Source organism: Pleurodeles waltl, chromosome 12 (genome assembly GCF_031143425.1).
Source record: "Pleurodeles waltl isolate 20211129_DDA chromosome 12, aPleWal1.hap1.20221129, whole genome shotgun sequence".
Taxonomy (NCBI): domain Eukaryota; kingdom Metazoa; phylum Chordata; class Amphibia; order Caudata; family Salamandridae; genus Pleurodeles; species Pleurodeles waltl.
This window is the reverse complement of record NC_090451.1, coordinates 677,531,992-677,559,541: the sequence shown is the minus strand read 5'-3', so window position 1 is coordinate 677,559,541 and position 27,550 is coordinate 677,531,992. Positions and strand designations below refer to the sequence as shown.

The 27,550-nt window shown below is 45.6% G+C and overlaps 1 protein-coding gene across 1 annotated transcript in view; it reads left to right on the top strand.

Annotated features, from left to right (window-relative positions):
• The window catches only part of LOC138268716 (extracellular calcium-sensing receptor-like), a 77,846-nt gene extending 52,710 nt beyond the window's left edge, over window positions 1-25,136 (top strand). Inside the window, exons 4-6 of the mRNA XM_069218647.1 lie at window positions 15,196-15,432; window positions 23,508-23,631; window positions 23,727-25,136. Coding sequence (XP_069074748.1) covers window positions 15,196-15,432; window positions 23,508-23,631; window positions 23,727-24,655 — 1,290 coding nt within the window. The 3' untranslated portion in view covers window positions 24,656-25,136. The remainder of the gene's footprint in view (window positions 1-15,195; window positions 15,433-23,507; window positions 23,632-23,726) is intronic.
• Window positions 25,137-27,550: the final 2,414 nt, after the last annotated feature.

Sequence of the window (27,550 nt, the reverse complement as noted above, 5' to 3'; positions counted from 1 at the left end):
GACAGTGAAAAGCTGGCCGGGGCCCTGTTAGGGGTCCCCTGCACTGCCCATGCCAGTGGCCTGGGCAGCGCAAGGGCCCCCAGGGGCCCCAGGACACCCCTTTCGCCAGCCTCTTCCTGGCGGTGCAAACCGCCAGAAACAGGCTGGCGGTAAGGGGGACGTAATCCCTGCAAGCAGCGCTGCCCTGGCGGATTACATCCGCCGGGGCCATTGTGGGGGTAAACCGGCGGCCCCGGCGGTGCGACCGCGAAATACGCCGGGAGGCACCGCCAGCCTGTTGGCGGTGCTCCCGTCGTTTTGGCCCTGGCGGTATACCACATAAATATTATTTCTTTAAAATGGAAAAGTACTTTGTTGCAAAAATAGCTAACAATCGTGTAGACGGTTGGACTGTCACACTCCAGGTGGTCCGACCTCCCAATTAAAACCCTGGCAGGCAGACCCCCCGGGAGACCGCCATCCCCACCAGGAACCTTTGTCCCGATGGCACGATGGCAGTCAGAGTTCCACCAATCCTGAGCGGCACTGAGCCCAGACGCACCTGACTGATTACAACTCTCATCATGCCGGTCCTTCCATGGCTGTTTCATCACCATGGAAAGGCTGGCGTTGAGGGTGTGCTGTGGCCACAGGGGGCAGTGCTTTGCAGACAGTGCACATTCCGAGGGTGCTGATCGGCCCTCTCAGTGCTACGAGATAGCACTCAGCTCCTTTAAGGGAGCTGATTGCTATCTTGTGGCATTGTCACTGCCAGTCTGACCGGCGGGAACACTCTATTGCAATGTTCCAACCGGTCAGACCAGCAAGAACATTGTAATAGTGCGGGGGATGCCACTGCCATGGCTGTGGCGTCCTCCCCACAGCTTTAGCGGTCCAGTGGTGGGACTGGCAAAGTCAAAATGAGGCCCTAAATACTTTATTCAAAATGACAAATATTTACAAGTTTTCAGGTAGAGTTACAAATTGTAACCAGTCTTTCAGGAACCTCACATATTTACTAGGATGCAAATCATGTGCCATAAAGAATTATCACAAATGGCAACTAACTGTGTAAATATACCCTCTAGGGCAAGTTGTGCACTATACAAATACAAATAATATAACATAACTATGTGTTCTGATTTTAAGTACGGCAGGGGACATGTGTGGGTGGTGGAAGTAACTATACCTGCCTTTCTGGCCAGACTACTGCCCACCATATTTGGAATTCTGCAGTGTGATGGAAACAAATATTTGAATGGGAAGTAAACAAATCGAAATATTTTACTTTGTATCACACAACTGATACATGTTTACTAGAACTGGATTTCCACCTATTATCATTTGTGTGCAGTATAGCTTTTTCAGTAAAACTGTATGCCTCTGCAAATTTAGTGGGCATGTTAATAGAATATGTGTTGTCTGTAAATGACAGTGGGCTGTCACACAATGCTTTAGTTGCATTAAAAATCGCCTTCCATTAATGGTAGGTGGGTCACAAAAGTTTGTCATTCTAAAAATTGTGTCATTGTTCTCTAGTGTGTGAAAGGCAAGGGTGGGCCTTGTGTCAGGATCCTACGTGTGTGCTGTAGGGAGGGCCCTTTGAAGTGTAAGTACAGCAGGGTACTACTCCTCTCTAACTATCCTGTCACGAATACCATCTATCCCCACACCTGGATTTCCTTAGGCTCTGTGTCTGGATGCAATCCTCAACCCACAATAGACATTCACAGTTATGTGAACTAGGAACTGGCAGAAAGGCACAATTGGTTTGGACAGTTATAAGGGAGCATGGTTTTAGTGTATGTAAGAGATATGCCATACAACAGTGAAAAATGACTTTAGATGTTTTTCACTGCCAGGACATTTACAACATACCACACATGTACTACATTTTAAATATGATGCATGCTGCCCTGTGAGCATTTAGGGCCTAGTATAGAGATGACTAATGAGTATTAAAAAGGAAGGTTTAGGCCTGGAAAAAGGTTTATTTCGCCAGGTCTAAGTGGTAGTTTAAAACTACAGGACAGGCTGCAGTGGCAGGCCTTAGACTTGGTTAAAGGCTACTTTAGAGGGTGGCACAATGAGGGCTGCTTGACACTTGTAGCATTTAATGTACACACCCTGCGTACATCTAGTATCATATATTAGAGACGTATAAGTAAATAAAATGTACCAATAAGGTGTAGGCCAATATTGCAATTTTTTCAAGGGAGAGCACAAGCATGTTATCACTGATTAGCAGGAAAAAGTGCAGAGTCCTAAAAGGCAGCCACAACTAGTTCAGCAAAGAAAAGCAACGAAAGGCAAAAATCTGGGACGACCATGCAGAAAAGGCCAAGTCTAACACTTGGACAAGAACAGAGGTGTTATTTTTCATCTTGAATCGCTAGACCTGCAAACTACCTTCTTAATGACCCACAAGTACAAGAAAGGCAAGGATTTGACTGGTAGTAGCAGTATGCTGTGGATATATGTACCTTTAGATTGTGTAGAAGAGACAGGTGCATCTGCCTTGAAGAAAGTCAGCAGATTTGCTTACATTTAGATTGGGTACCAGAGACAGAAGCATCTGCCTGGAAGATTGTGAGCCAGTGGTTAATGTACTTTTTACTGTGATGATAAAAGCCTTTTTGCTAATTTGAACTCATAGTCGGCCTTGTACACCTTTCCTGGACGTTTGGAACGTTTAATGACACTAGGGAAGAAGGTATCAAAGTTCTTTCTTAGTGGCTACGTTTTTGAGGTTTGTTTTCTTAGCAGAAGATTGAAGGCTTAAATGGGACTGTAGAAATGAGGTATCTGACCATGTGGAGCCCACTTGAGTGCAACTTTGAGCCTTAGAAATGCCGGAAAATATTTTAAGTCAGATGGTTAATGACGAGAGTGGCAAGTGGGGCCAAAGTGCACCGAATAACAGTGTGACCTAGGCAGTTACAATTTTCACAGACCTCCCACGCAGGGCATTTTTTCTCAAGGCTGCAGAAGGTCCTCAGATTTGACGTATCCAAATCTTCTCAGCCAACCCAACATACAGCTTATTACCTTTCTCCATTCATAGTGTGACACACAACTCTCAACCAGGCCAGATTTCTACCCCTTCTCCAACCTCATTCCATCACCAGCCTATTGCCGAGGTTGTCAAGGACTCTGTCAACTCCGCCCTATTTAATAAGATTGGATTGTTGGTTTCTAGTGTTTATCTGGGTACTTTACAATGCTTTTATATCTCTTGATTCCTATATGTATTACTAATAATTATGGTGCATTTTAAGTATTTACATTTTGTTAGAAATTGGGTTTTTGGTTGGCAGTCAGGTTACCCTCTGTCCAAGCAAAAGTCCTCACTCTAGTCAGGGTAAGTCACACACTATCCAAGATTATCCTGTGCCCACCCTCTGGTAGCTTGGCACGAGCAGTCAGGCTTAACTTAGAAGGCAATGTGTAAAGTATTTGTGCAATAAATCATACAATACCACCATATAGCACCACAAAAATACACCACACAGTGTTTAGAAAAATATATAATATTTATCAGGATAATTGTAGGTCAAAAAGAATAAAGTTGCAATGGAAAATTGTAGAAATATCACAGGGAAGTGATATAAAGTGTCTTAAGTCTTTAGAATGTAACAAAAGTCTCTTTCAAGCACAAGTACCTGGTTAGGAGTGGAAAAATCTCCTCAGAGGGCCACAAGAGAAGAGGTGCGTGGAAAAAGGGTGTGTGCGTCGATTTCTCCCCAGCACACACGGACTTGCGTCGTTATTTTCCACGCGGGAAAGTCGGGCGTCGTTTTCCGGCGCGTGGACAGTCTCTTTCTGTGGATCGCGGGGATTACCAGATGTCCCGGGTCTGTGCGTGGATTCTCCTGCTTGTTCTCCGGCTGCGAGTCGATCTGCGGGGCTGCGCGTCGAATTTACGAACTCACGGCAGGCGTCGCGTCGATTTCTCCTCTAGAGGTCGGGCGGCGTTTTCCTTGCGAGGCCGTGCGTCGGATCTTCGATCGTCCCAAGAGCGTCGCGTCGATCAGCGTCGGTGTGCGGCGTTTTTCTCGCCGCGAAACAAGCTGTGCGTCGAAATTTTCGGCGCACGGAGCGTCCAAGTAAAAGAGAGAAGTCTTTTTGGTCCTGAGACTTCAGGGAACAGGAGGCAAGCTCTATCCAAGCCCTTGGAGAGCACTTTCACAGCCAGACAAGAGTTCAGCAAGGCAGCAGGGCAACAGCAAGGCAGCAGTCCTTTGTAGAAAGCAGACAGGTGAGTCCTTTGAGCAGCCAGGCAGTTCTTCTTGGCAGGATGTAGTTTCTGGTTCAGGTTTCTTCTCCAGCAAGTGTCTGATGAGGTAGGGCAGAGGCCCTGTTTTATACCCAAATGTGCCTTTGAAGTGGGGGAGACTTCAAAGAGTGGCTAAGAAGTGCACCAGGTCCCCTTTCAGTTTAATCCTGTCTGCCAGGGTCCCAGTAGGGGGTGTGGCAGTCCTTTGTGTGAGAGCAGGCCCTCCACCCTCCCAGCCCAGGAAGACCCATTCAAAATGCAGATGTATGCAAGTGAGGCTGAGTACCCTGTGTTTGGGGTGTGTCTGAGTGAATGCACAAGGAGCTGTCAGCCAAGCCCAGCCAGACGTGGATTGTAAGGCACAGAAGGATTTAAGTGCAAAGAAATGCTCACTTTCTAAAAGTGGCATTTCTAGAATAGTAATATTAAATCCGACTTCACCAGTCAGTAGGACTTTGTATTACCATTCTGGCCATACTAAATATGACCTCCCTGCTCCTTTCAGATCAGCAGCTGCCACTTCAACAGTGTATGAGGGCAGCCCTAATGTTAGCCTATGAAGGGAGCAGGCCTCACAGTAGTGTGAAAATGAATTTAGGAGTGTTACACTACCAGGACATATAACTACACAGGTACATGTCCTGCCTTTTACCTACACAGCACCCTGCCCTAGGGGTTACCTAGGGCACACCTTAAGGGTGACTTATATGTAGAAAAAGGGGAGTTCTAGGCTTGGCAAGTACTTTTAAATGCCAAGTCGAGGTGGCAGTGAAACTGCACACCCAGGCCTTGCAATGGCAGGCCTGAGACAAGGAAAAGGGGCTACTTAAGTGGGTGGCACAACCAGTGCTGCAGGCCCACTAGTAGCATTTAATTTACCAGCCCTATGCACATAAAGTGCACCTTACTAGGGACTTATAAGTAAATTAATAGTCCAATCAGGTATGATTCAAGGTTACCATGTTTTAAGGGAGAGAGCATATGCACTTTAGCACTGGTTAGCAGTGGTAAAGTGCGCAGAGTCTATAAACCAGCAAAAACAGTGTCCAAAAAAATGGAGGGAGGCAGGCAAAAAGTTAGGGGTGACTACCCTAAGGCTGTCAGGTCTAACATGTGTCCCCCCCAGCTGAAAGTGGGGAGAGCTACCCGACCTCCTGGGAGCTCTCATCGCTAAGGCGGAAGTACCTGGAGAGACCATCAGCATTGGCGTGGTCAACCCCTGGGCGATGTTCCACCGTAAAGTCCATCCCCTGTAGGGAAATGGACCACCTCAAGAGTTTTGGATTCTCACCCCTCATCTGCATGAGCCATCTGAGGGGCCTGTGGTCTGTCTGAACCCGGAAGTGAGTCCCAAACAGGTAGGGTCTTAGCTTCTTCAGTGCCCAGACCACAGCAAAAGCTTCTCGTTCAATAGCACTCCACCTCTGTTCCCGTGGTAATAGCCTTCTGCTAATAAAGACTACCGGTTGATCTCTGCCCTCCTCATTTAGCTGTGCTAGGACTGCCCCTATGCCATGCTCTGAAGCGTCTGTCTGCACGATAAATTCCTGGGAGTAGTCAGGGGCCATGAGTACGGGGGCCGTGCACATGGCTTCCTTCAGGGCGTCAAAGGCTTTCTGACAAGCCTCTGTCCAATTCACCAACCTAAGTTGCTTCTTGGAAGTGAGTTCTGTCAAGGGTGTTACAATGGTACCATAGCCCTTGACAAATCGGCGGTAGTATCCTGTGAGGCCTAGAAAGGCTCTCACCTCCGTCTGTGTTCGGGGTGGTTGCCAGGCCTTGATAGTTTCAATCTTGGCCTGGAGTGGCTGCACCTTGCCACCACCCACTAGGTGTCCCAAGTACACCACGGAACCCTGCCCAATCTGGCACTTACTGGCCTTGATGGTCAGGCCTGCCTGTTGCAGGGCCTGAAGCACCTCCTTGAGGTGAAGCAGGTGTTCCTCCCAGCTGGAACTGTAGACAGCTATGTCATCCAGGTAGGCTGCACAGAAGGCATCCTTGCCAGCTAGGACCCTGTTAACCAACCGTTGGAAGGTAGCAGGGGCATTTTTCAACCCAAACGGCATCACCCGGAACTGGTAATGGCCATCCGGGGTTGAAAATGCGGATCTTTCCTTGGCCCCCTCAGTTAGGGCGATCTGCCAGTACCCTGAAGTAAGATCAAACGTACTCAGGAACTTGGCAGCGCCTAGCCTGTCCACGAGCTCATCAGCTCGGGGGATGGGGTGAACATCAGTCCGTGTGACTGAGTTGAGACCCCGGTAGTCCACACAGAACCGGAGTTCTGGCTTCGCACCTGGGGCAGTAGCCTTAGGGACCAATACCACTGGGCTGGCCCAGGGACTACTGGATTTCTCAATGACCCCTAGAGTCAACATCTTGGAGACCTCCTCCTTGATGCTGGCCTTCACCTTATCTGACAACCTGTAAATTTTGTTTTTCACAGGGAGACTGTCACCAGTGTCAATATCATGAACACAGAGGTGGGTCAGCCCAGGAGTAAGGGAGAACAGGGGGGAGAACTGCTCCAACAGCTCATAGCAGTCTCCTTTCTGATTTAGAGTCAGGGAGTCAGACAGAATGACCCCGCTTACTGACCCATCACCTTCTTGGGCAGAGAGGAGGTCGGGGAGAGGTTCACTCTCCTCTTCCGTTCCTTCATCTGTGACCAGAAGCATGTTGATCTCCGACCTCTCAAAATGAGCTTTTAGTCGGTTCACATGGGGCACCCTTAGGGGATTCCTAGGGGTTTTGAGGTCCACTAGGTAAGTGGCCTCCCCTTTCCGCTCCTTTATTTCAAATGGGCCAGACCAGCGGTCCTGGAGAGCTCTGGGCTCTACTGGCTCCATTACCCACACTTTGTCTCCAGGTTGAAACTCTACCAGGGTGGCCTTCTGGTCATACCATTGTTTCATCACCTCTTGACTGGCCTCAAGGTTATCTTGGGCTTCTTTCCAGAAGCGGGTCATCTGGTTGCGGAGGGCCAACATATAGCTGACCACATCCTGAGGGGGTGTCTTTGGAGCTTTCTCCAATCCCTCCTGGACAATGCTTAAGGGTCCCCTGACAGGGTACCCATAGAGAAGTTCAAAGGGACTGAACCCTACCCCTCTCTGGGGGACCTCTCTGTAAGCAAAGAGAAGGCATGGTAAGAGGACGTCCCACTTACGCCTCATGGCCTCAGGGAGGCCACCAATCATGCCTTTCAGGGTCTTGTTGAATCTCTCCACAAGACCATTCGACTGGGGGTGATAGGGTGTGGTGAACTTGTAAGTTACACCACACGCATCCCACAGAGACTTCATGTATGCAGACATGAAGTTAGTGCCTCTGTCAGACACTATTTCCTTGGGGAATCCCACACGGGTAAATATCCCCATCAGGGTTCTGGCCACCACCTGTGCAGTTACTTTCCTCAGAGGGATTGCCTCTGGGTAACGGGTGGCATGGTCCACCAAAACCAGGATGAACCTGTTGCCTAAGGCAGTTTTGGGGTCCAAGGGACCAACAATGTCGATGCCCACCCTTTCAAAGGGGGTGCCAACGACAGGAAGTGGAATCAGGGGGGTTTTAACCCTTTTTCCTGCTTTACCACTGGCCTGGCAGGTAGGACAGGATCTGCAGAACTTGTCTGAGTGTGTCCTCATTTTGGGCCAATAAAAGTGGGTGACAAGCCTGTTAAAGGTCTTGCCCTGCCCCAAATGTCCTGCCAGGGGAATGTCGTGAGCCAGACCCAGTAGGAAGGTTCGGTAACATTGGGGGACCACCAGCATACGTGCTGCCCCAAAGCCCGGAACCTTAGGCTCACTTTAGAGGAGATCATTCTCCCAATATAGGTGGTGATCGCCAGAGGTGTCGCCTGCTGCCTGGTTTGAGGCTTGTTTCCTCAAACCTTCCAGAGTGGGACATTCTTTCTGCGCCTTGCAGAATTCCTCCCTGGTGGGTCCACCCTCAACTTGCCAGCCAGCCAGCAAGCTCAGGTAAGTCACCTAGGGCGGCAATGTCTTCCCCAGTTGGCTCAGGAGCCTCCTCCTCAGGAGCCCCGTCAGCCACTGTGGGAACAGCTGGGGCCGGTTTCCCACACCCCTGGTCCCTCCTCCTGGCAGCTCTCTGGGCCATCGTTCCAGGCTCCAGATGCCCTTGACTTCCCTCTCGGTCAGCCATGGACCGTGTGGTCATGCAGACCCCCTCAGGTAACCCTAACATCTCCAGGTGAGACCTGAGCTCCACTTCTTTCCAAGCAGTGTGCTCAAGGTCATTGCCTAACAGACAATCTACAGGCATGGCAGGACTCACAGCTACTTTCAGAGTACCAGAGACCCCCCCCCACTCAAAGGGAACCAGAGCCACCGGAAGGTGACTCTCGCGATTGTCAGCGACTCTGACCTGGTGGAATGTATTAGGTACTATCTGCTCTGCTGACACCAGCTGACTCTTGATAGTAGTCATACTGGCTCCTGTGTCACGCAGAGCCTCCACCCTCTGCCCATCAATGGTGACCCACTGCCGGTACTTGGAAGTATTTCTGGGCATGTGGGCCTTGGGCACCATTTCTCCTTCTCCCAGGGACACTAGGGAAATCTCTACCTGCTCCCCAAAGCTAGTTGGGTCCATCTCCCCCCCGAGTGCTACACTAGTCAACCCAGGTGCCTGTCCGGTAGTGGACGGTGCCCTCTTGGGGCACTGTGGATCGCCTTTGTAGTGACCATATTGGTAACACTCCATGCATTTGGGGCTAGATTTCCCTGACTTGTCAAATGTCCCTGGCTTTTTCCCAAATTTGGAAAAGGAAGGGTTGCCACCCCCTCCCTGGGAATTCTTTTGGGGGCCTTTCGAGAGTTCCTTATCTGTAAGTTTATCTCCCCCCTCTTTCTTCTGTTGGGAACCCTGACCACCTTTGTGGGAGTCCCCCCCAGGTACCTTTTTGGACACTCTGGTGCTAACCCAGAGGTCCGCCTCCTCAGCAAGCTTCCTGGGATCAGTCAGCTTACTATCCACTAGGTGCTGGCGCAAATCTGTATAAGTAACATTAAGCATATGCTCTCTCAGGATCAAGTCATATAAACCTTTATAATCTGCTACTTTGTTGCCCCGCACCCATCCATTCAGTGCCTTACTAGAGAAATCAAAGAAATCTACCCATGTTTGTGTGGTTTGTTTGGTGCTGTCCCTGAACCTCTGACGGTATCCCTCAGGGGTCAGCCCAAACTTGGCAAGTAAAGTGGCTTTCTGGAGTCGGTATGTGTTTTGATCCGGTGGATCCAATGTGAGAAGTGTGTCCCTCCCCAATGGCGGCACATAACCCCACATAGCTACCCCCCATTGCCCTTCAGGAACCTCATGAGCCCTTAGTGCAACTTCATAAGCAGCTAACCATTTATCTATGTCATCTCCCACCACAAAACTGGGCACCACATTTTTGGGTATACGAACCTTCTTTTCTCCAGCAGGTCCTGTCTGTATGCTGCCACCATTATTGCTGGATTCAGACTGTCTTGCCTTGATCTCCAGCTCCTTAAGACTCAGTTCATGAGCCAACAATAGTTTCTTTTCAGCCAAAGCTCTTTCAGCTTCCACTTGTTTGGCTGCTCTTTCAGCTTCCGCTTGTTTGGCTGCCCTTTCAGCCTCAGCTTGTTTGGCTTCTCTTTCTGCCCTCCTCTCCTCCTGTTGCGCCTCAATTTTCAGTTTTGCCATTTGCAATTGGAACTCCCTTTCCTCTCTCCTTTCCTCTGCGGTCAGGCTTTGCATGGAGACACTGCTCCCTGGTCTGGAAGGGTGCACAATTGCAGTGGTAACACCATCCATAGATAGTGAAAATCCTTCTGAGGGGCCATTTTCTGGCTCCTCTTCCTCATCATCCTCTAAATGGGCTTCTGCCCAGGCCCTCAGCGCCACTTGAAAGTCCTCCTTTCTTGAGGCCCCTTGGGTGGGTACCCTTAATGCCCTGCAGAATCCTCTTAGTTGTTTGACCGTGTATGTATCCAACTGGACTAGGTCAAAGTCCCCTGTCTGAGACCCAGTCAGAGACATGTTGAGTGAGGATTTAGTTTTTGAAAATTGTCAGGAAAAAACGGATTTTCAAAAAGAGATAAAAACCAAGTTGACCTTCAACTGTGGGTAGGTAGTGAAATACTTAGCTACTGTATGTCACTGCACAAATACAAGTCCTATCCTCACCGCTGATCACCAATGTTAGAAATGGGGTTTTTGGTTGGCAGTCAGGTTACCCTCTGTCCAAGCAAAAGTCCTCACTCTAGTCAGGGTAAGTCACACACTATCCAAGATTATCCTGTGCCCACCCTCTGGTAGCTTGGCACGAGCAGTCAGGCTTAACTTAGAAGGCAATGTGTAAAGTATTTGTGCAATAAATCATACAATACCACCATATAGCACCACAAAATACACCACACAGTGTTTAGAAAAATATATAATATTTATCAGGATAATTGTAGGTCAAAAAGAATAAAGTTGCAATGGAAAATTGTAGAAATATCACAGGGAAGTGATATAAAGTGTCTTAAGTCTTTAGAATGTAATAAAAGTCTCTTTCAAGCACAAGTACCTGGTTAGGAGTGGAAAAATCTCCTCAGAGGGCCACAAGAGAAGAGGTGCGTGGAAAAAGGGTGTGTGCGTCGATTTCTCCCCAGCTCACACGGACTTGCGTCGTTATTTTCCACGCGGGAAAGTCGGGCGTCGTTTTCCGGCGCGTGGACAGTCTCTTTCTGTGGATCGCGGGGATTACCAGATGTCCCGGGTCTGTGCGTGGATTCTCCTGCTTGTTCTCCGGCTGCGCGTCGATCTGCGGGGCTGCGCGTCGAATTTACGAACTCACGGCAGGCGTCGCCTCGATTTCTCCTCTAGAGGTCGGGCGGCGTTTTCCTTGCGAGGCCGTGCGTCGGATCTTCGATCGTCCCAAGAGCGTCGCGTCGATCAGCGTCGGTGTGCGGCGTTTTTCTCGCCGCGAAACAAGCTGTGCGTCGAAATTTTCGGCGCACGGAGCGTCCAAGTAAAAGAGAGAAGTCTTTTTGGTCCTGAGACTTCAGGGAACAGGAGGCAAGCTCTATCCAAGCCCTTGGAGAGCACTTTCACAGCCAGACAAGAGTTCAGCAAGGCAGCAGGGCAACAGCAAGGCAGCAGTCCTTTGTAGAAAGCAGACAGGTGAGTCCTTTGAGCAGCCAGGCAGTTCTTCTTGGCAGGATGTAGTTTCTGGTTCAGGTTTCTTCTCCAGCAAGTGTCTGATGAGGTAGGGCAGAGGCCCTGTTTTATACCCAAATGTGCCTTTGAAGTGGGGGAGACTTCAAAGAGTGGCTAAGAAGTGCACCAGGTCCCCTTTCAGTTTAATCCTGTCTGCCAGGGTCCCAGTAGGGGGTGTGGCAGTCCTTTGTGTGAGAGCAGGCCCTCCACCCTCCCAGCCCAGGAAGACCCATTCAAAATGCAGATGTATGCAAGTGAGGCTGAGTACCCTGTGTTTGGGGTGTGTCTGAGTGAATGCACAAGGAGCTGTCAACCAAGCCCAGCCAGACGTGGATTGTAAGGCACAGAAGGATTTAAGTGCAAAGAAATGCTCACTTTCTAAAAGTGGCATTTCTAGAATAGTAATATTAAATCCGACTTCACCAGTCGGTAGGACTTTGTATTACCATTCTGGCCATACTAAATATGACCTCCCTGCTCCTTTCAGATCAGCAGCTGCCACTTCAACAGTGTATGAGGGCAGCCCTAATGTTAGCCTATGAAGGGAGCAGGCCTCACAGTAGTGTGAAAATGAATTTAGGAGTTTTACACTACCAGGACATATAACTACACAGGTATATGTCCTGCCTTTTACCTACACAGCACCCTGCCCTAGGGGTTACCTAAGGCACACCTTAAGGGTGACTTATATGTAGAAAAAGGGGAGTTCTAGGCTTGGCAAGTACTTTTAAATGCCAAGTCGAGGTGGCAGTGAAACTGCACACCCAGGCCTTGCAATGGCAGGCCTGAGACAAAGAAAAGGGGCTACTTAAGTGGGTGGCACAACCAGTGCTGCAGGCCCACTAGTAGCATTTAATTTACCAGCCCTATGCACATAAAGTGCACCTTACTAGGGACTTATAAGTAAATTAATAGTCCAATCAGGTATGATTCAAGGTTACCATGTTTTAAGGGAGAGGGCATATGCACTTTAGCACTGGTTAGCAGTGGTAAAGTGCGCAGAGTCTATAAACCAGCAAAAACAGTGTCCAAAAAAATGGAGGGAGGCAGGCAAAAAGTTAGGGGTGACTACCCTAAGGCTGTCAGGTCTAACACATTTTATTTAATAGGTTAAGGAATTTTAATATATTTATTTCTAAGCTGTGTTATTGTTTGTTTACTGTTTGGGTCCATCATGCGATTTTCTCTAAGGAAGCCATTGCTGCTTGTTCCAAGCTGCTAAGAGTAAACTCAGAACTCCTCCTTTGTGTAAACTCAGCAACAGCTCACATTAAGACAGGGCCAGATTTATTAAGTAGTTAAATTGTCCTTGAGTCATTCATGGTGTTGCAAGGAAGCGCAATTTCTTAATTCAGATTTACAAAGTCACACAAGGGGCAAATTGCACTGCCTTTCATGGTTTTGTAAAGAAATATACCACAAAGCACTTTTATTATACTATATTTTGAGCTGGGAGGCGGTCAATGAGTGGAGCATAGGCGGTCCTGTGCATCTATCTGATGCAATTCTATATTTAGAAAAGTTTGTAACCTTGGAATTGCGTCAAATTGGTAAACATGCCAGATGATGGCATAACGAGGAGAGAAATATTTTTTTGTCATGGTTATTTCCTCGTTCAACGTGGGATGCAGTTTGCTTCACACAAAGAAAGAGGAAAATACTTCTTATGATTGTTTTTGTACAGGAAGGTATCCCTTTCGGCACAAAACAATCATGCCAGTAACACTGGCACCCTTCTGATACAAAGGTGCCTGCTTTAATGCTAGGCAGCACACACTGACCTAGCACAAGCTGAGATCAGAAATGCTCAATATCTTTGTAAACATTGAACATGTCTGCTCTTTCACACAGCATACCACAGCAAGTACCCTTGCTACACCTTAGTGCATGAAATAATAGGACATATGTCCCCCTTTTTCTGCAGTTATCAAGTGCCCTGTGTAGTCTGCAAGCCTTCAATGCTTAGCCTCTTTAAGAGTGGTCACAATGATTTAATACCTTTGCATGGAACTCACAAGGAGGCGGGCCGTACTTTTAACACTCTGGGGGTCATTCTGACCCTGGCGGTCGTTGACCGCCAGGGTCAACGACCACGGGAGCACCGCCAACAGGCTGGCGGTGCTCCCAAGGGCATTCTGACTGCGGCGGTTCAGCTGCGGCCAGAAAGGGAAAACCGGCGGCGGTCTCCCGCCGGTTTTCCGCTGCCCAGAGGAATCCTCCATGGCGGCGCGGCTTGCTGCGCCGCCATGGGGATTCCGACCCCCTCACCGCCATCCTGTTCCTGCCGGTTTTCACCGCCAGGAACAGGATGGCGGTGAGGGGTGTCGTGGGGCCCCTGGGGGCCCCTGCAGTGCCCATGCCAATGGCATGGGCACTGCAGGGGCCCCCGTAAGAGGGCCCCACAAAGATTTTCAGTGTCTGTCATGCAGACACTGAAAATCGCGACGGGTGCAACTGCACCCGTCGCACCCTTCCCACTCCGCCGGCTCTATTCAGAGCCGGCTTCCTCGTGGGAAGGGGTTTCCCGCTGGGCTAGCGGGCGGCCTTCTGGCGGTCGCCCGCCAGCCCAGCGGGAAACACAGAATAACCGCGGCGGTCTTCTGACCGCGGTGCGGTATTCTGTTGGGGGAACTTTGGCGGGCGGCCTCCGCCGCCCGCCAAAGTTAGAATGACCCCCTCAGTTTCCTTTGTCACTTACCCCCTCCTAAAGTGTCAACACTGCAACTCCAAAAGTTATTTGAAAATGCAATGTCACTTTTGTACATAGAGATTCTTAATTTTGCAAGTACCGATCCTGACACTTTTAATAAGGCAGCGTTTGCTAAGCGAAAATCGTATTGTATACCTACTCCTAAACTCTCCATTTATTGTGAAACAGAAAACGTAAAATAATCACCAGATAGGATATACGTAGAGGACATATAAGTTTTGAATGTACACATGGCTCCCTTTTTGAAGAAACCCGCTGTTAATCTATGGAAATGTATGAAACTAACAAAACATTTCAAACAATTCAATTGCAGAGAACATGGGTGAACAAGGTTGGAAGTGGCCAGGATCAAAGATGCTTGGGCCCAGATTTAAGAGTGCCATGTGCCATCTACCGACACATTAGCGGCATTTTTCTGACACTAGTGTGGCGTTAGATGGTCAAAAACGCTGCACTAGATTTACAAAGTGGTGCAATGCTTGCATTGCGCCACTTTGTAGTCCCTTGCACCACATTATGCCTACCCAGGCATAATGTATGCAAAGGGGTGTTTCCCATTAGGGGGCCGCAAAAATGGCAAAAATAAATCTCAGAGATTTCTTTGCATCTTTTTTCCCGGCATTTTTAACACCTGCTTAGACCAGACGTTAAATGGAGGCTCCCATTGGCCCCTGGGTGCTTTGCAGGATTTACGTGAAAGTTTTTTATGCTAATCATGAAAAGTGCCAAACTATTGCAAAAAATGTTCAAATAGTTCCCTAACTACCACCATGGTGCACAGTATATTAAATACGGCGCACACATGGTGGTGTTAGTGGGGGCACTGAGGGGTCCAAGAAAAGTGGCGCTGCAGTAGGTTCAGAACCATTTTTCATAACTCTACCCCTTAATTTGTTAAGAGCATCCCAGCACAACCAACCCAGCTCCTCTGGCTTAAAGTTCATGTTTATTTATTGAAGGCGAGCGTCAAAATGTTCCTTCACATTTTATGATCAAGTATGATAGAATTTCTTTATGTTCTGCCCACTTCCAGCTTCTTCAGTACATAAGGAAAGTAAACTTGCAAGAAAATGGTGGAAGAGGGAAATATTTTGATGAGCATGGAAACCCACCTGCGCAATACGACATTATAAACTTGCAGCAGAATCACAACGGCACCCTAAAGCCTGTGAAAGTGGGGGCTTACGACTCCAGTGCCCCTCCCGGAGAAACGCTTAAAGTAAATGTTAATGCAGTCCACTGGAATACAGGAGCCACAGGCGGCACAAAGGTAACATTATAAGCATAGCCATTGAAGGTGTGAGAAGGTATAAAGGACTAAAAGGTTGTTCTGATATGTTTCAAAGAGAAACTTTGTTCAAGATACCATTTCTTCAGGTTTAGAAATATTTCTAAAAGTTTTTTTGGAGGAGGGGTTCAGTAGTCAGGGGCATAGCTTGGTCACTGAGATTGGGGGTGGTGGAGTGAGCTTCAGTGTTTTCAACAATGACATTTAATGTTAAAATACATTATACAGTAAGGAAGGCACATAAGAGGGGCTTAAAGGACACTGATATGTGAGAGGAATGAAGATTGATAGGAATACTAAATTAGAGAAAACACAAGATTTTGTAAAAATAACCAACATTTATGAAAGCTTTAAAAACAGGGAGGGAGACAGTGTCTGTTTACATGTAAAAATCTCTGGTGAGTTCTGACAGAAAGGAAGCAGCTAAGGAAAATATCAAGAGAAAGCAGTAAACTACGATTGAAAATTCAGGAGGAGACCATACAGTAAAAGGAGTTCAGATGTCTCTCTGACAAGCAAGGGAGAGGAAAGTGCTAGGACCAGAGTAAAAATTAAATGCGCAAGCGGGACATCCTCATCATAAAAGAATGGGCGATGGCGCAGTCCAGGCACAAGAGTGGGAGATCAACAATGTAACATCTAAAGCGAAAGTCAAATAAGACTCAAATACTGGAGACCCCTGTAATCCATAGAAGACCTTTAGTAGTAAGATAGTCATTTCCTATTTTAGGGGCACTTGTCCTTTTTTTATTCACGGCCCCTTAAGTGTAAATTCTTGTGTTACATATCTCTATATTTGTGATTCAGATGCTGTACTGTCAAATAGTTATTTTCAAACCCCATTTATATATTTGTTCAGATACAATGCGATATGAACATTTACAGTCAAAGACTAGGTGGACAACTTGAAAAACATATGTGTTGTGACATAGGCTACTTTCTATGTGCAAAGGATGAAAATGATAACATATCAGCTATATGTACTATCTTAACATATTTTAGTTGGAAACCAAAACTCTTACAAACCCTTTGAATAAATGTTTTATTATCAATTCAGTGAATACATGTGCTTCTCCAGATCATTTTTGCACATGGCTGTAGTTGCTTGTTACAATGGAATAAATATTAAACCTGACTTTGGGAAGGCAGGTCCAACAAATCTATGTGGCAGGCAAAGAGTGTAGTAGTTCACCTCAATCTTCTTCTCTATCCTGTCTGTGTGGCTCCAGGCTATCTGGCAACAAGGGGGCCATGGAGGTGAAACTCTGATTTTGAGAGGGAGCTTTCATTAGACTTTGTTGCAGTGAGAGAGGTTACTGGGGATGCAAGGTTTGAGTATCTGGTCTTTCCCATTTGCACCATGATCTAAAGCACCTGGTGCACAGTGAACAGCGAAGGCATGGTGACAACTTGGGACTGTCTACATCTGTGCTGGTGGTGTGGGTCGAAGAGTACTGCAGAGGAGGCTGGACACAGAGAGTAACATTGTTGTTTTTTGTGAAGCCCGCAGCTGCATAAACTCATTGGCATACCTGCTGGCCATTGAGTGAGTGCAGCAGGAAATGACACTACTAGAGGGGGCAAAGGCTGTATGTCCTTTGGGGAGTCTTATTCATGTTATGTGATTGCTCACACCTGCACATTTGGAATCTGAACAGATGAACTGTCTACAGATCCTGCAGATCCTGAGGAAGCAGCACTCAGGAGAAATATTGCATCAACCACTAATCTTCTGTTTCTGAGCAGTCCTGGCCTAGATCTTCATTACAGCAGGCCAGAAGGGGTAAAACGTTAAAGAATATCTCAAGAACTCCATTAATGCTCTTAAAGAAAACCTTGATAGTAAGACTAAGTGTATTGACACAGCAGTCTGGACTATGGAGAATGTGGAGGGACTCACCAGCTGACATCAAACAATAATGTGACTGCATGAAGTCAATAAATTAGATCCTATGCCATTGAGGCCATGGTAAAACTTCAACAGGAGGCATGGCCTGCCAAGGGAAGATGGTGGATGCGTAATGCATCAACTCTGCTCTGGCCTACTTTGTTATCCAATTCTGTATCTCCTAAACGGGCACGAAATCTGAATGTCTGGGCTGCTGTGACCTGGGGCATGGGTAAGGCTGCAAAACTGCCTGTCTGAGCTTGCCATGAGAGTGTGGGGTGTCTGCTTTCACTTGTGTCTAGTGAAATGGAAACCCACACGTGCACAAGTGCCAGGAGCGATGTGCGGGGAGGCCTGACGTGATGGTGACTGGAGGATGTGAGGTGCCACTTCATACCCAGAGCCTGTATTGGCAGGCACACAGCTGGAGCGACCCGATCACTGGGAGGTGACTGTTGCCTGCAGGAAGTCAATATAATTTGCAGGGGAACACATACCCTATTGGAGGCTCGCTCCTCGGTGCGGCACAGCGACAAGGGGGCCTAGTGATGGTACCAATGTGTTTTGTGGCCTCAGAAGGTTAGACTTGAGCCTAGCAGTTCGCTGATGGCCAGGACGGTGAATTATTTGAGTGCAATGCAGCTGGGAACCAAATGGGTGGTCTAGCTGGCAGGTGAGACACTTCATTATATTAGGGCTCCAGAACCCATTCAATCAATCAGGATTTGTAAAGCACTGCTAATCATCCAAAAGGGTTTCCATGTGCTTTCAGGTCCCAGACGTTGATCTCAACAGGCAGGTCTTGACAGCCCTTAAGAATTCCGGAACTGAGATGATGGTCTGGTGTTGCATTGGATGGCTGCACACAAAAAACAGGGAAATAACAAGGAGAAAGAAGTTAAACAAGGGAATAGCAGGGAGAAATCACACAGAAAAGAGGAAAAGCAAAGAGATGGCACTGAAAAATGGGAGAAAAAGCAAGGAGAAAGCAGTGAGAATGAGGGAAAAGCAAGGAGAAATCACTCAAAAAACCATGGAAAAAGCAAGGAGCACAGGAGCGAGAGCGATGCAGCAGGACGGGGGAGCTGAACCTGAGACTGCTCAATGGGGTCGTCCTTGGAGGAGGGAGGGCTGCTGGTAGGAGGTGGGTGGGGCTAGATGTGAGGCTGGAAATGACAGATGGCAGGTGCAAGTTGCAGTGAGGAAAAAAGGAAGAAGAAAGTAGTGAAAACTAGGGAAAAGCAAGAAGAATGCACAAAAAACTGGGTGGAGAGCAAGGCGAAAGCAGTGAAAACGAAGGCAAAGCAAGGAGAAAGCACACAAAAATTGAGAAAAAAAGCAAGGCTAGGGCAGTGAAAATGATTTAGGAAATCAGAGGGGGCTATGCGGACTCTCCTCCTGGGGCTGTTTGAAGCACTGGGACCGCCAGCTCCCTGGGGTTATATAGAAAACATTAATGCAGGATTTGCAAACAGCGCAGACACCCCTGCCCAATGGTGCAAGTGTTCCTGTGTTGGCAGTAGGCACCAAATTGTGCACCAGCACTGGTTGAAAGGACAGAAGTGCACCGCAGCTCATAAATATGGCACATTCCTGCCCTTCCAAACTGGCGTAGGGCAGTGCAGCAAAAAGACTTGCGGTGCTGCCCTACGCCAATACATTGCAAATCTGCGCACCATTGTGGCTTTGGGAAATATGTACAGAGTCCACAGGAAGCTTCCTCTTCCTCTGAACTCTAGCAGACTCTGGAAAACTATTGGTGTCACTCTAAAAACTGATTTTGGCAACACTTAGAAATGTAAATGTTAACATATTATTATTATAAATATAATCATGATTCAGATGTCGTGGGTATTACCCTGATATCTATAGAGAGTAGACTACGTCTCAAACATATATACACGTTCCCCAAATTTATCTAAACACATTAAGCATGGTAAATTTACTCACATGATCCAATGATTTAACTCTTGCAAAGAAATATGCATTGTATTAGAGGTGGAAATCTAAAAGCAGTGACCAATATTTCAAGTCTCTTTTCAGTTTCTTCCTTGCTTTTTTTCTCATTTATATCATTGTCCTCTTCTATCAAAACTGATAATAAAAAAATGATTTCTGGGTTTTCTTCAGAAAATGTTGAAAATATATGCACAAACATTGTTTAATTTATTACATTAACACCTTGATATTCCATAATTTGAAATATTTTACTGTGGGAATATCACTAGTCACCTTCACGCCTAGGAAGGGGTGTGTACTTTCCTATGAAGTGACTCAGGCACATAATTGCAAGCCCCGTGCACAGTCGAAGCATCACTTTCATTGATGCTCCAGCGGCGCAGAGTGCAGACCCATATCTACAAAGCAACACAAAGCCACTTTGTGTGACTTTTCATGCCCTCGCAGATGTGGAGTAATGCAAGGAAGCGTAGGTTGCCACATTCAGTTGCTCTGCACCGGGGGGGGGGCATTTTATGGACATTTCAGTGGGTTTTCCCACACAACACCCATGGGTTTTGATGCATTCTCAGATTTACAAGGCTACGTAAAACTGGGAATATGTCAAAACCATACGCTTCCCCAGGGGAAACAGAACAAGGAAAAATTTCTTCATTTCTCCTCACTTTTTCTTTGAAAAGAGGAAACCACCTACATGTATTGTTTTTTTTGTAGGAAGGTGGTCCTTCCTGCTCAAAAACAATCCTGCATGCAGCGCAGGCAGCCTTGCTCCATGGTGCAAGGGTACCTGTGTTGGCACTAGGCAGCCAAAAGGGTGCCAGGGCAGGGTGAGAGGACAGAAATACACTGTATTTCGTAAATATGGTGCATTTCTTCCCTTTCCCTGTGGTGCAGGGCAGCGCAGCAAGGTCACTTGCTGCCCTGCCCTGTGCCACTTCGTTATAAATATTTCCCCCAATGTTTTAATGTCCTTCTAGGCCATATAAATATAGTATTTCGATGTAGCGATATTAGAAGAAATGGCTTACTCCACAAGCATGTGGCTTTAGATATGTGTGGGAAATTGTAAGTAACAAAGATATATTAAACTAACTTAAAGAATGTTTTCTAATATATTTTAGACATATCAAATCGATTTATGAATACTTCTGATTGGACAACCATCCATGAATACTAATATTTGCCCATGGATAGCCAGGAATGATATTGGAAGACTGTCAGTGCGCAATTAACTTTTTCAAATCCAAGAGGCATATATTCACATGGTTGAATGAAAGTTGGAGTTAACATGCCACTGCAATATAAAAAGGGAGGGTTCTACGTTGAAAAAAAACATCACAATACATCTCCATAAAATATATTCACGAAGTGAATACAAGAGACTGATTTCTGACAGAGTCAAGTATTAATCTGCTGTAAAACAGAAAAGGGGTGTTACAAATATTATATCTTGCTTACTAAACATTTTGGAAAGTTTTCTAGTCAGTGAAAATCATAGGAATTCTGGCAACCTGTTTTTCACCATCCAGAATTATGATTAGCTTTAATTTTGGTCCTACCATGGCATAATGTGAGTGCTTAATTTGTGCTGGTGTTTGCCGGTGCTTGCCACCAGCACTTCTTTCATGACACTGACACAACTTTATGACAGTGCGCCACTGGTCAGTTCAATATATGATTTGAAAACTAATAATTTGAGGGTGTTCAGGCCTTTCTTACAGTTTTGAGTCTCCAATGGCATAATTAAGAGCCCCTAGCGCCACCCTAGCGCTCATAGCATCTTTTTTTTACGCTAAGGTGGCACTAAAGTGGCTTTTTTGCTGCGCCATAATTAGAAAGTGGTGCAATGCATGTATTGCGCCACTTTGTAACACCTTGCACCACATTAAGCCTGCGCAAGGCATAATGTACGCAAGAGGGGCGTTCCGGCGCTAGGAGGCCCTCAAAAATGGCACAGTGAAATTTAAAAGATTTCACTGCTCCATTTTTGGCATAATTTTTTAACGCCTGTTCAGAGTAGGCGTTAAAATGACGCTTCCATTTTAACCTATGGGCCTCCTTGCACTTTTCTGCAGTAGCAACAATGTTTTTTATATTAGTGTAGCAAAGCGCCACACTAGTGTAAAAAATGTTGACACTCTTGGCTAATGACCTCCATGGTGCACTGTATTATAAATACAGTGCAACCATGGTGTTGGTAGGTGCCGGTAGTGGAATGCAACAAAAGTGGCGCATCGTAGCTGATCTGCCACTTTTTCTTAAATATGGGCCTTAGTGTTGTCCATATTGTTACATTTGCAGAACTGTAATGGCTAAGTAGGTGAGGTTGGTACTGTAACTGAGCAGCGCTAGCCAGGACTATAGGTGGTGCGCTTACTATGTTACAAACTAAGCATTGTGTGAGTTCCTCGACCCATATGAGACCTTGATTTTCACAGCAAAATCAGTTGATGAACCAAATATACTCTTATAAGCTATGCTGATTTTTTAAAAAGCCTATCTACCAGAGGAAACTAATGCAGTTTCTTTAGAATAAAAGTGCCTTTCTTCCTGTTTCCAAAGGTCACTCTCGATGCAGCGTAAGGCCCAGTCTATAAACCTGTAGTGATTGTCCTTGGAAGGGGAGAGAGCACAGCTTAATCTACCAAATGAGTTGAAGTTGATTAGTAGGAGACAAAACAATATAGTTTAAATCTTTGGTCATGGACAGCTATGGTCAAGAGTGAACCCAAACACCTACTGGTCCCATCAGGTCCGCCTATTTCCCCATGAGACCTGACATTTAACTGTTTCATATGCCAATCATGACAATAAAGTCATGCACTGTTTATTGGTTGCCTAGGAACCAACTTTCTCTGCATCATTCAGTTGACATTTTGATATTTGGGGCATTGGAAGATAGCCTTCTCCCGGTTGTATCCATGGCACAGGGCCAGCATACCCTCACAGGTGATAGTGCGCTTTACAGATACACATAACATGACATGACAGGTGTCTTGCATGAAAAGCATTGTGTAGGAAAATCTAAGTGATTCTCAGAGCTGGGTGTATTCCATATGTGCAGGTGGACAACGATTCCCCCAGCACCAACCATGGCCTTCTGGCCCTGTAGTTGAGGGCAATGCTTTAGTGGTCCTACTAGAGGGAGGGGAGGCAGTAGGGATTATACCAGGGTATGGCTAGTCCCTCTACCAAGGTCTTTGAAATATATGGCTCAGATCATAAAGCTTTCTGGGATTATGCAGAGTCTTGATAAGATTTATCTATGATAGGTTGCTCTCAGTATTCCTGGGATTCTCAGACTGAGTAGGCATTTAGTATTACGCATTTGCACTTCTAATAGTATTTGCCTTTCTTGCTAACTTGAAATCTTAAGGTCTCATGGTTTTGTGAATATTATGTTTGATGATGTCTGTTCAGCACACAAAAGAAATTAAATCTATTCACAGTACAGTTGAAATGTGAGTTGCCAGTATCTTGTGCAAAATGTTTCGCGGAAGGACTCACTTCACTTAAAACAAGCATTTGCAATACAATGGGTCTCACATTTGCTCGAGTTACAGCTATTAGCGCTGTGAATTCCTAACTGGACTTTTCTTGCCACATAAATTGAAAATGAAAAGTTAAGCTTTTGACAGAAGCAAACCGATTCAAATCGGCATCATGAGCATGAGTGCAAGAGTTATGGGCTCACTTCGTGAATGTCTAGAAAGGATTGTGACTGGGATGAAAGGCAAACCGAAACCGGAGGAAGGGCCATCATACGCTGTAACAGGGGGAAGCGTGACGTAGTGTGATGGCTAAAAAAAATATTCACTTAGTGAAATCGCCTGTGGGATGGAACTCAGCATACACAGAAGGGACATTTCACAAAATGCACCAATAAAAATTAAGCATTGAAAACAAGCACAACAAACAATGAATAGCAAGAGTGGGCCTGGTTAAAAGCCCACAGAGAGATTACAAGAGGCCAGAGCACTTGCGCACTCGACTCTAAAAAAAGGCTTGCTAGATTCTGGCAGTGCAGTGCATGGAACAGAACCGTTTTCTCTGAGACACTTTCTGCACAAACAAGTCTTGTGCATGCATAAAACATATGCAAAACCGGGTGAAGTATAATTTTGACAAATTATGTGAATCTCGAGTACCTCAGTGGTAATTACAATTTCGCAGCATGATAATTATAACATTTGTGTGTTTCTTTCTCTAGATACCCATCTCTGTGTGCAGTCCTATGTGCCCCACTGGAAAAAGGAAGGTTGTCAGAGAGGGGCAGCCCATTTGCTGCTTTGTCTGTGTCCCATGTCCTCAAGGGGAGATTGCAAACAGAACTGGTGAGGTGATCTGAAACACTGCAGGTCATGGGCAAGATCACTGAAATAAAATGATGGTGCAGCGGCATAACATTCTTCTTTGTTTACTATTTCAGATTCAATTGATTGCTCCATGTGCCCCTGGGATCAATGGCCGAACCAGAAACAAAATAGTTGTATTCCAAAAATCATCGAATATCTTTATTATGAGGAGTTCCTAGGATTTATATTGACAGCAACCAGTATTTTGGCATCTTTAATACCTGGATCCATCCTTGGACTCTTTATACATTACAGAAATACCCCTATTGTTAAAGCTAACAACCACTCACTAAGCTGCCTTCTCCTCCTGTCCCTTAGCCTGTGCTTTCTGTGTTCATTGGCATTCATTGGTTACCCTACACAAGGGAAATGCCTCCTTCGTCAGGCAGCTTTTGGCATCACTTTTGCTCTTTGTGTCTCTTGTATTTTAGCCAAGACTGTCCTGGTAGTTCTTGCATTTAATGCATCCAAACCCAACAGTGAGTTAAGGAAATGGTTTGGTCCCCATCTTTCATATACTCTTGTTGCTGTTTGCACACTCATTCAGGTTCTTCTGTGTGTCTCTTGGCTAATTCTCTCTCCACCTTTTTCCCAGCATAATATCACCTCTAAGCCTGGAATCTTAATATATGAATGCAATGAGGGATCTCCTGTGGCCTTCTGGTGCGTGCTTGGATATCTTGGACTTCTGGCTACAACCAGTTTCATAGTTGCTTTTCTTGCCAGGAAACTGCCCGACAGCTTCAATGAAGCTAAATACATCACCTTCAGCATGCTTGCATTTCTCAGCGTATGGATCTCATTTATTCCAGCATATCTCAGCACCAAGGGAAAATACATGGTGGCCATGGAGATTTTTGCCATTTTATCTTCCAGTTCTTCTTTGGTTTCCTGTATATTTTTCCCCAAATGTTACATCATCTTGTTTAGATCTGAGATGAACACAAAGGAACACTTGATGGGACGAGGAACCGGACGAAGCAAGAAAATTAAAAACATTTAAAGTCAGGTTATGCTACTATAACTTCCTATTCCTTCCTCTAAAACACCTACACTTAAATCTGCAGTGATCTGAGATCTTTGGATAAAAGAACTAACACAGCCATTGGAGATGATTTGTAGTTCATCAGACAGGGTCAGAAGCACTTAAAAGGTGTGGCGATAATAGGAATTTGTGTGTAATATTTTTCGAACTTCAATGCTTTTCTCACTTATGATATATCTGGAAATCCTAGCTGGAATATTTTCTCTTCACCCACTCATATGTAATCATAATGTCTTGAAAATGTCTTCTCAGCATTAACATGACATTACATTATTCCCTGATACCCTCATCTTTTATGTTCACCAATTCAGATGCATAAATCTTGAATCTATTTCTTGGTGGTCTTACCACCCCAAATGGAAAGCTTATATATTTGGTAGTAATTTTGTTTAGTGTTCTGTGTAATGGTATTTTAGAGTTTAGATCCAATAAAGACATATTACTGGTAATATCAATTTTTTTTGTTTCTCATAACATTTCAAGATAATAATCAGTTTACTAATGAATCAACTTTGAGAATAAACCCAGCTCCCAGTAGATGTTCTGGTAAACCGGGATTTGCTGACATCTTCCAGGTCATCTTCTGAAACACCTGTCCCTGGTCATTGTGCTTGTCAGCTATTAACATCACCTCAGGGTCTGGTGTAATGGTGTTATGAAGGGTTTGTGGCCTCCCATGCTGCTATGGTCCATGAGTGACATGAAATGGGGTACCTGGCATGGCCATCTGTCTGCATCGTTCAAGGACAATCCAGTGTTTTGGGATGCTGTCTTTGAAATATTGACTTATGGCACATTCTGTTCCCTATGTACAGAAACAGGAAAAGACTTCTGTGTCTGGCAGGTGGAGGTGTTGCAAACGGTCTACTGACATATCTATAGCTTTGTTGCGGTAGTGGCTCAAGGTATTAGAAACTCAGGATGCACAGCAGACAGATATTTGTGCAGCATTACTGTGCCTACTGTGCACACTGTTTTCTGAAGGGCATATAAATGCCGTGTGGCTAAAGACAAATAATGCTCTTGTGTTTTATGGCAGACCCTCTATTACTGCAACATTTCATGGGTTCTCCTTCAGAACTGTGTATAAACTGTATTGTCAATTCGATTTATTTGGATACATTTGTTGTAAAATGTATCCTTTGCCACAAATCCTCTTGTCAAATGTTCATTTTGATCAATTATATATGTTGTTGAATTCTTGTGCTGTGTCTGCAAAATTGACACTCTGTCCAGAGTATTTGCCTTGTCCAGAATTTTCTCAGTGACTTGACTCTCTTATGATCACTTTAACTACTCTTCTATGAGAGGCAATGTGTGCTGTGTGAGAGAGGTGGGGACAAAGTCTGCTACACCTGGGTGTCTTTCAGAGCAAAGTCTTACCTCACCCCCAGGCTAGCCGGCCAAACCCCAGTGCAGAACAACAGCTCCACAATAAAACACAACCAGTTCCATTAGGAGAGGTTACTAAACTAACCTCAATTTTTCAGTGGCTTTCTCAGAAAGCTGTAAGTTTATAGGCCACGTTTTACCACACAACGCAGTCATTTACATGCACTGCAGCATGATGACCCAAAGACTAAACTGATAAGGAAGTGAATGAAATGATAAGTTGGAAGTATATGACATCCGTGGAAGATGAAAGACATGCCCATTATAAGGTAGGGGTCCCAGTCATCCTGGACTTGCCGGTACAGCCCCATTCTTTTGTCATCTGTCCAGACAAATTCCCGTAAATTTAGCCCACATCCCAGTTTGAGAGAGAGCAGAGTGTATTACCAGCCACATGTAGAAAGCAAATTACTTAACACAGATCATACTTTGTGTAACAGTTTCATTTAATGCCCCTTAGTGCTGCCTGGTCTGTGTTTTACATGCATGTGTTGTGCCCCTTGGTTGTACCCCTACTTCTGTTTTCGTGAAATGTCTTAAAAATCTGGTCACTATAACACATTTTGGAGCGCTCTAATAATACCATAAAGAAAATACAATCCTTTACAATTGTATGAATCAAACTTAAAGAAAGGGTAGCAAAGGTAAGGCACATAAGACCTACCTATACTGTGTCAGGTGGGCGTTGTCTGAAGTTACGTTGATTACTTTGTTGCCAACTGCCCTGACACTCAAAAATAAGAAATACTGTAATGCTGATCAGAACCTCACTAGCCGACCCAACTCATTTTGTCAATATTATGTGCACAAATGTCTTTTATAGACATGTGTGGAAAATTGGGTTGTCGGTTGACTGCGGTGTGAGCCCTGGCCAAGCATCAGCCACAATTCCTGCCAGATTGAACCACAGAAAGCCATTAAATTAACCTGTGCTTAACCCTGGGGAGCTTGGAACACAAAGAAGTCAGGCTTATCTTAGAGGCAATGTGTGAAGTATTTATGCAGCACAGAAACAGTAGTAAAGTGAAAAAACAACATAAGGAAAATTCCACACCAATTTGGAAAAATATAATAAATTGTAATAAATTATTTGACATCACAATGAAAAAAATTTAATTTGTGAAACCGGAGTTATGAATTTTTAGTTTCAATTAATAACTAGCACCTGAAGATTAAAATGGCAACCACGAACAGTCGAAAAATATGGCCGACCACAATGGAGCGTCGGTCGGATACGAAAAGTGAATCGGGCCCAGTTCAAGCTTACTTTCGGACTGAGAAGAATTTTCAAGAAAAATGTTGGGAAGGTAAAGTTCAGGAGGGCAGGGCAGCAGGCAGTCTCCAGGCAGCATGCATAGTCATCCAGGCGCCGCTGAACAATGTTGGGTGAAGATTTTCACGCTTGAACTTAGGACCTGGTTTAGAGTTTGGCAGAGGGGGGGTTACTCCGTCACACATGTG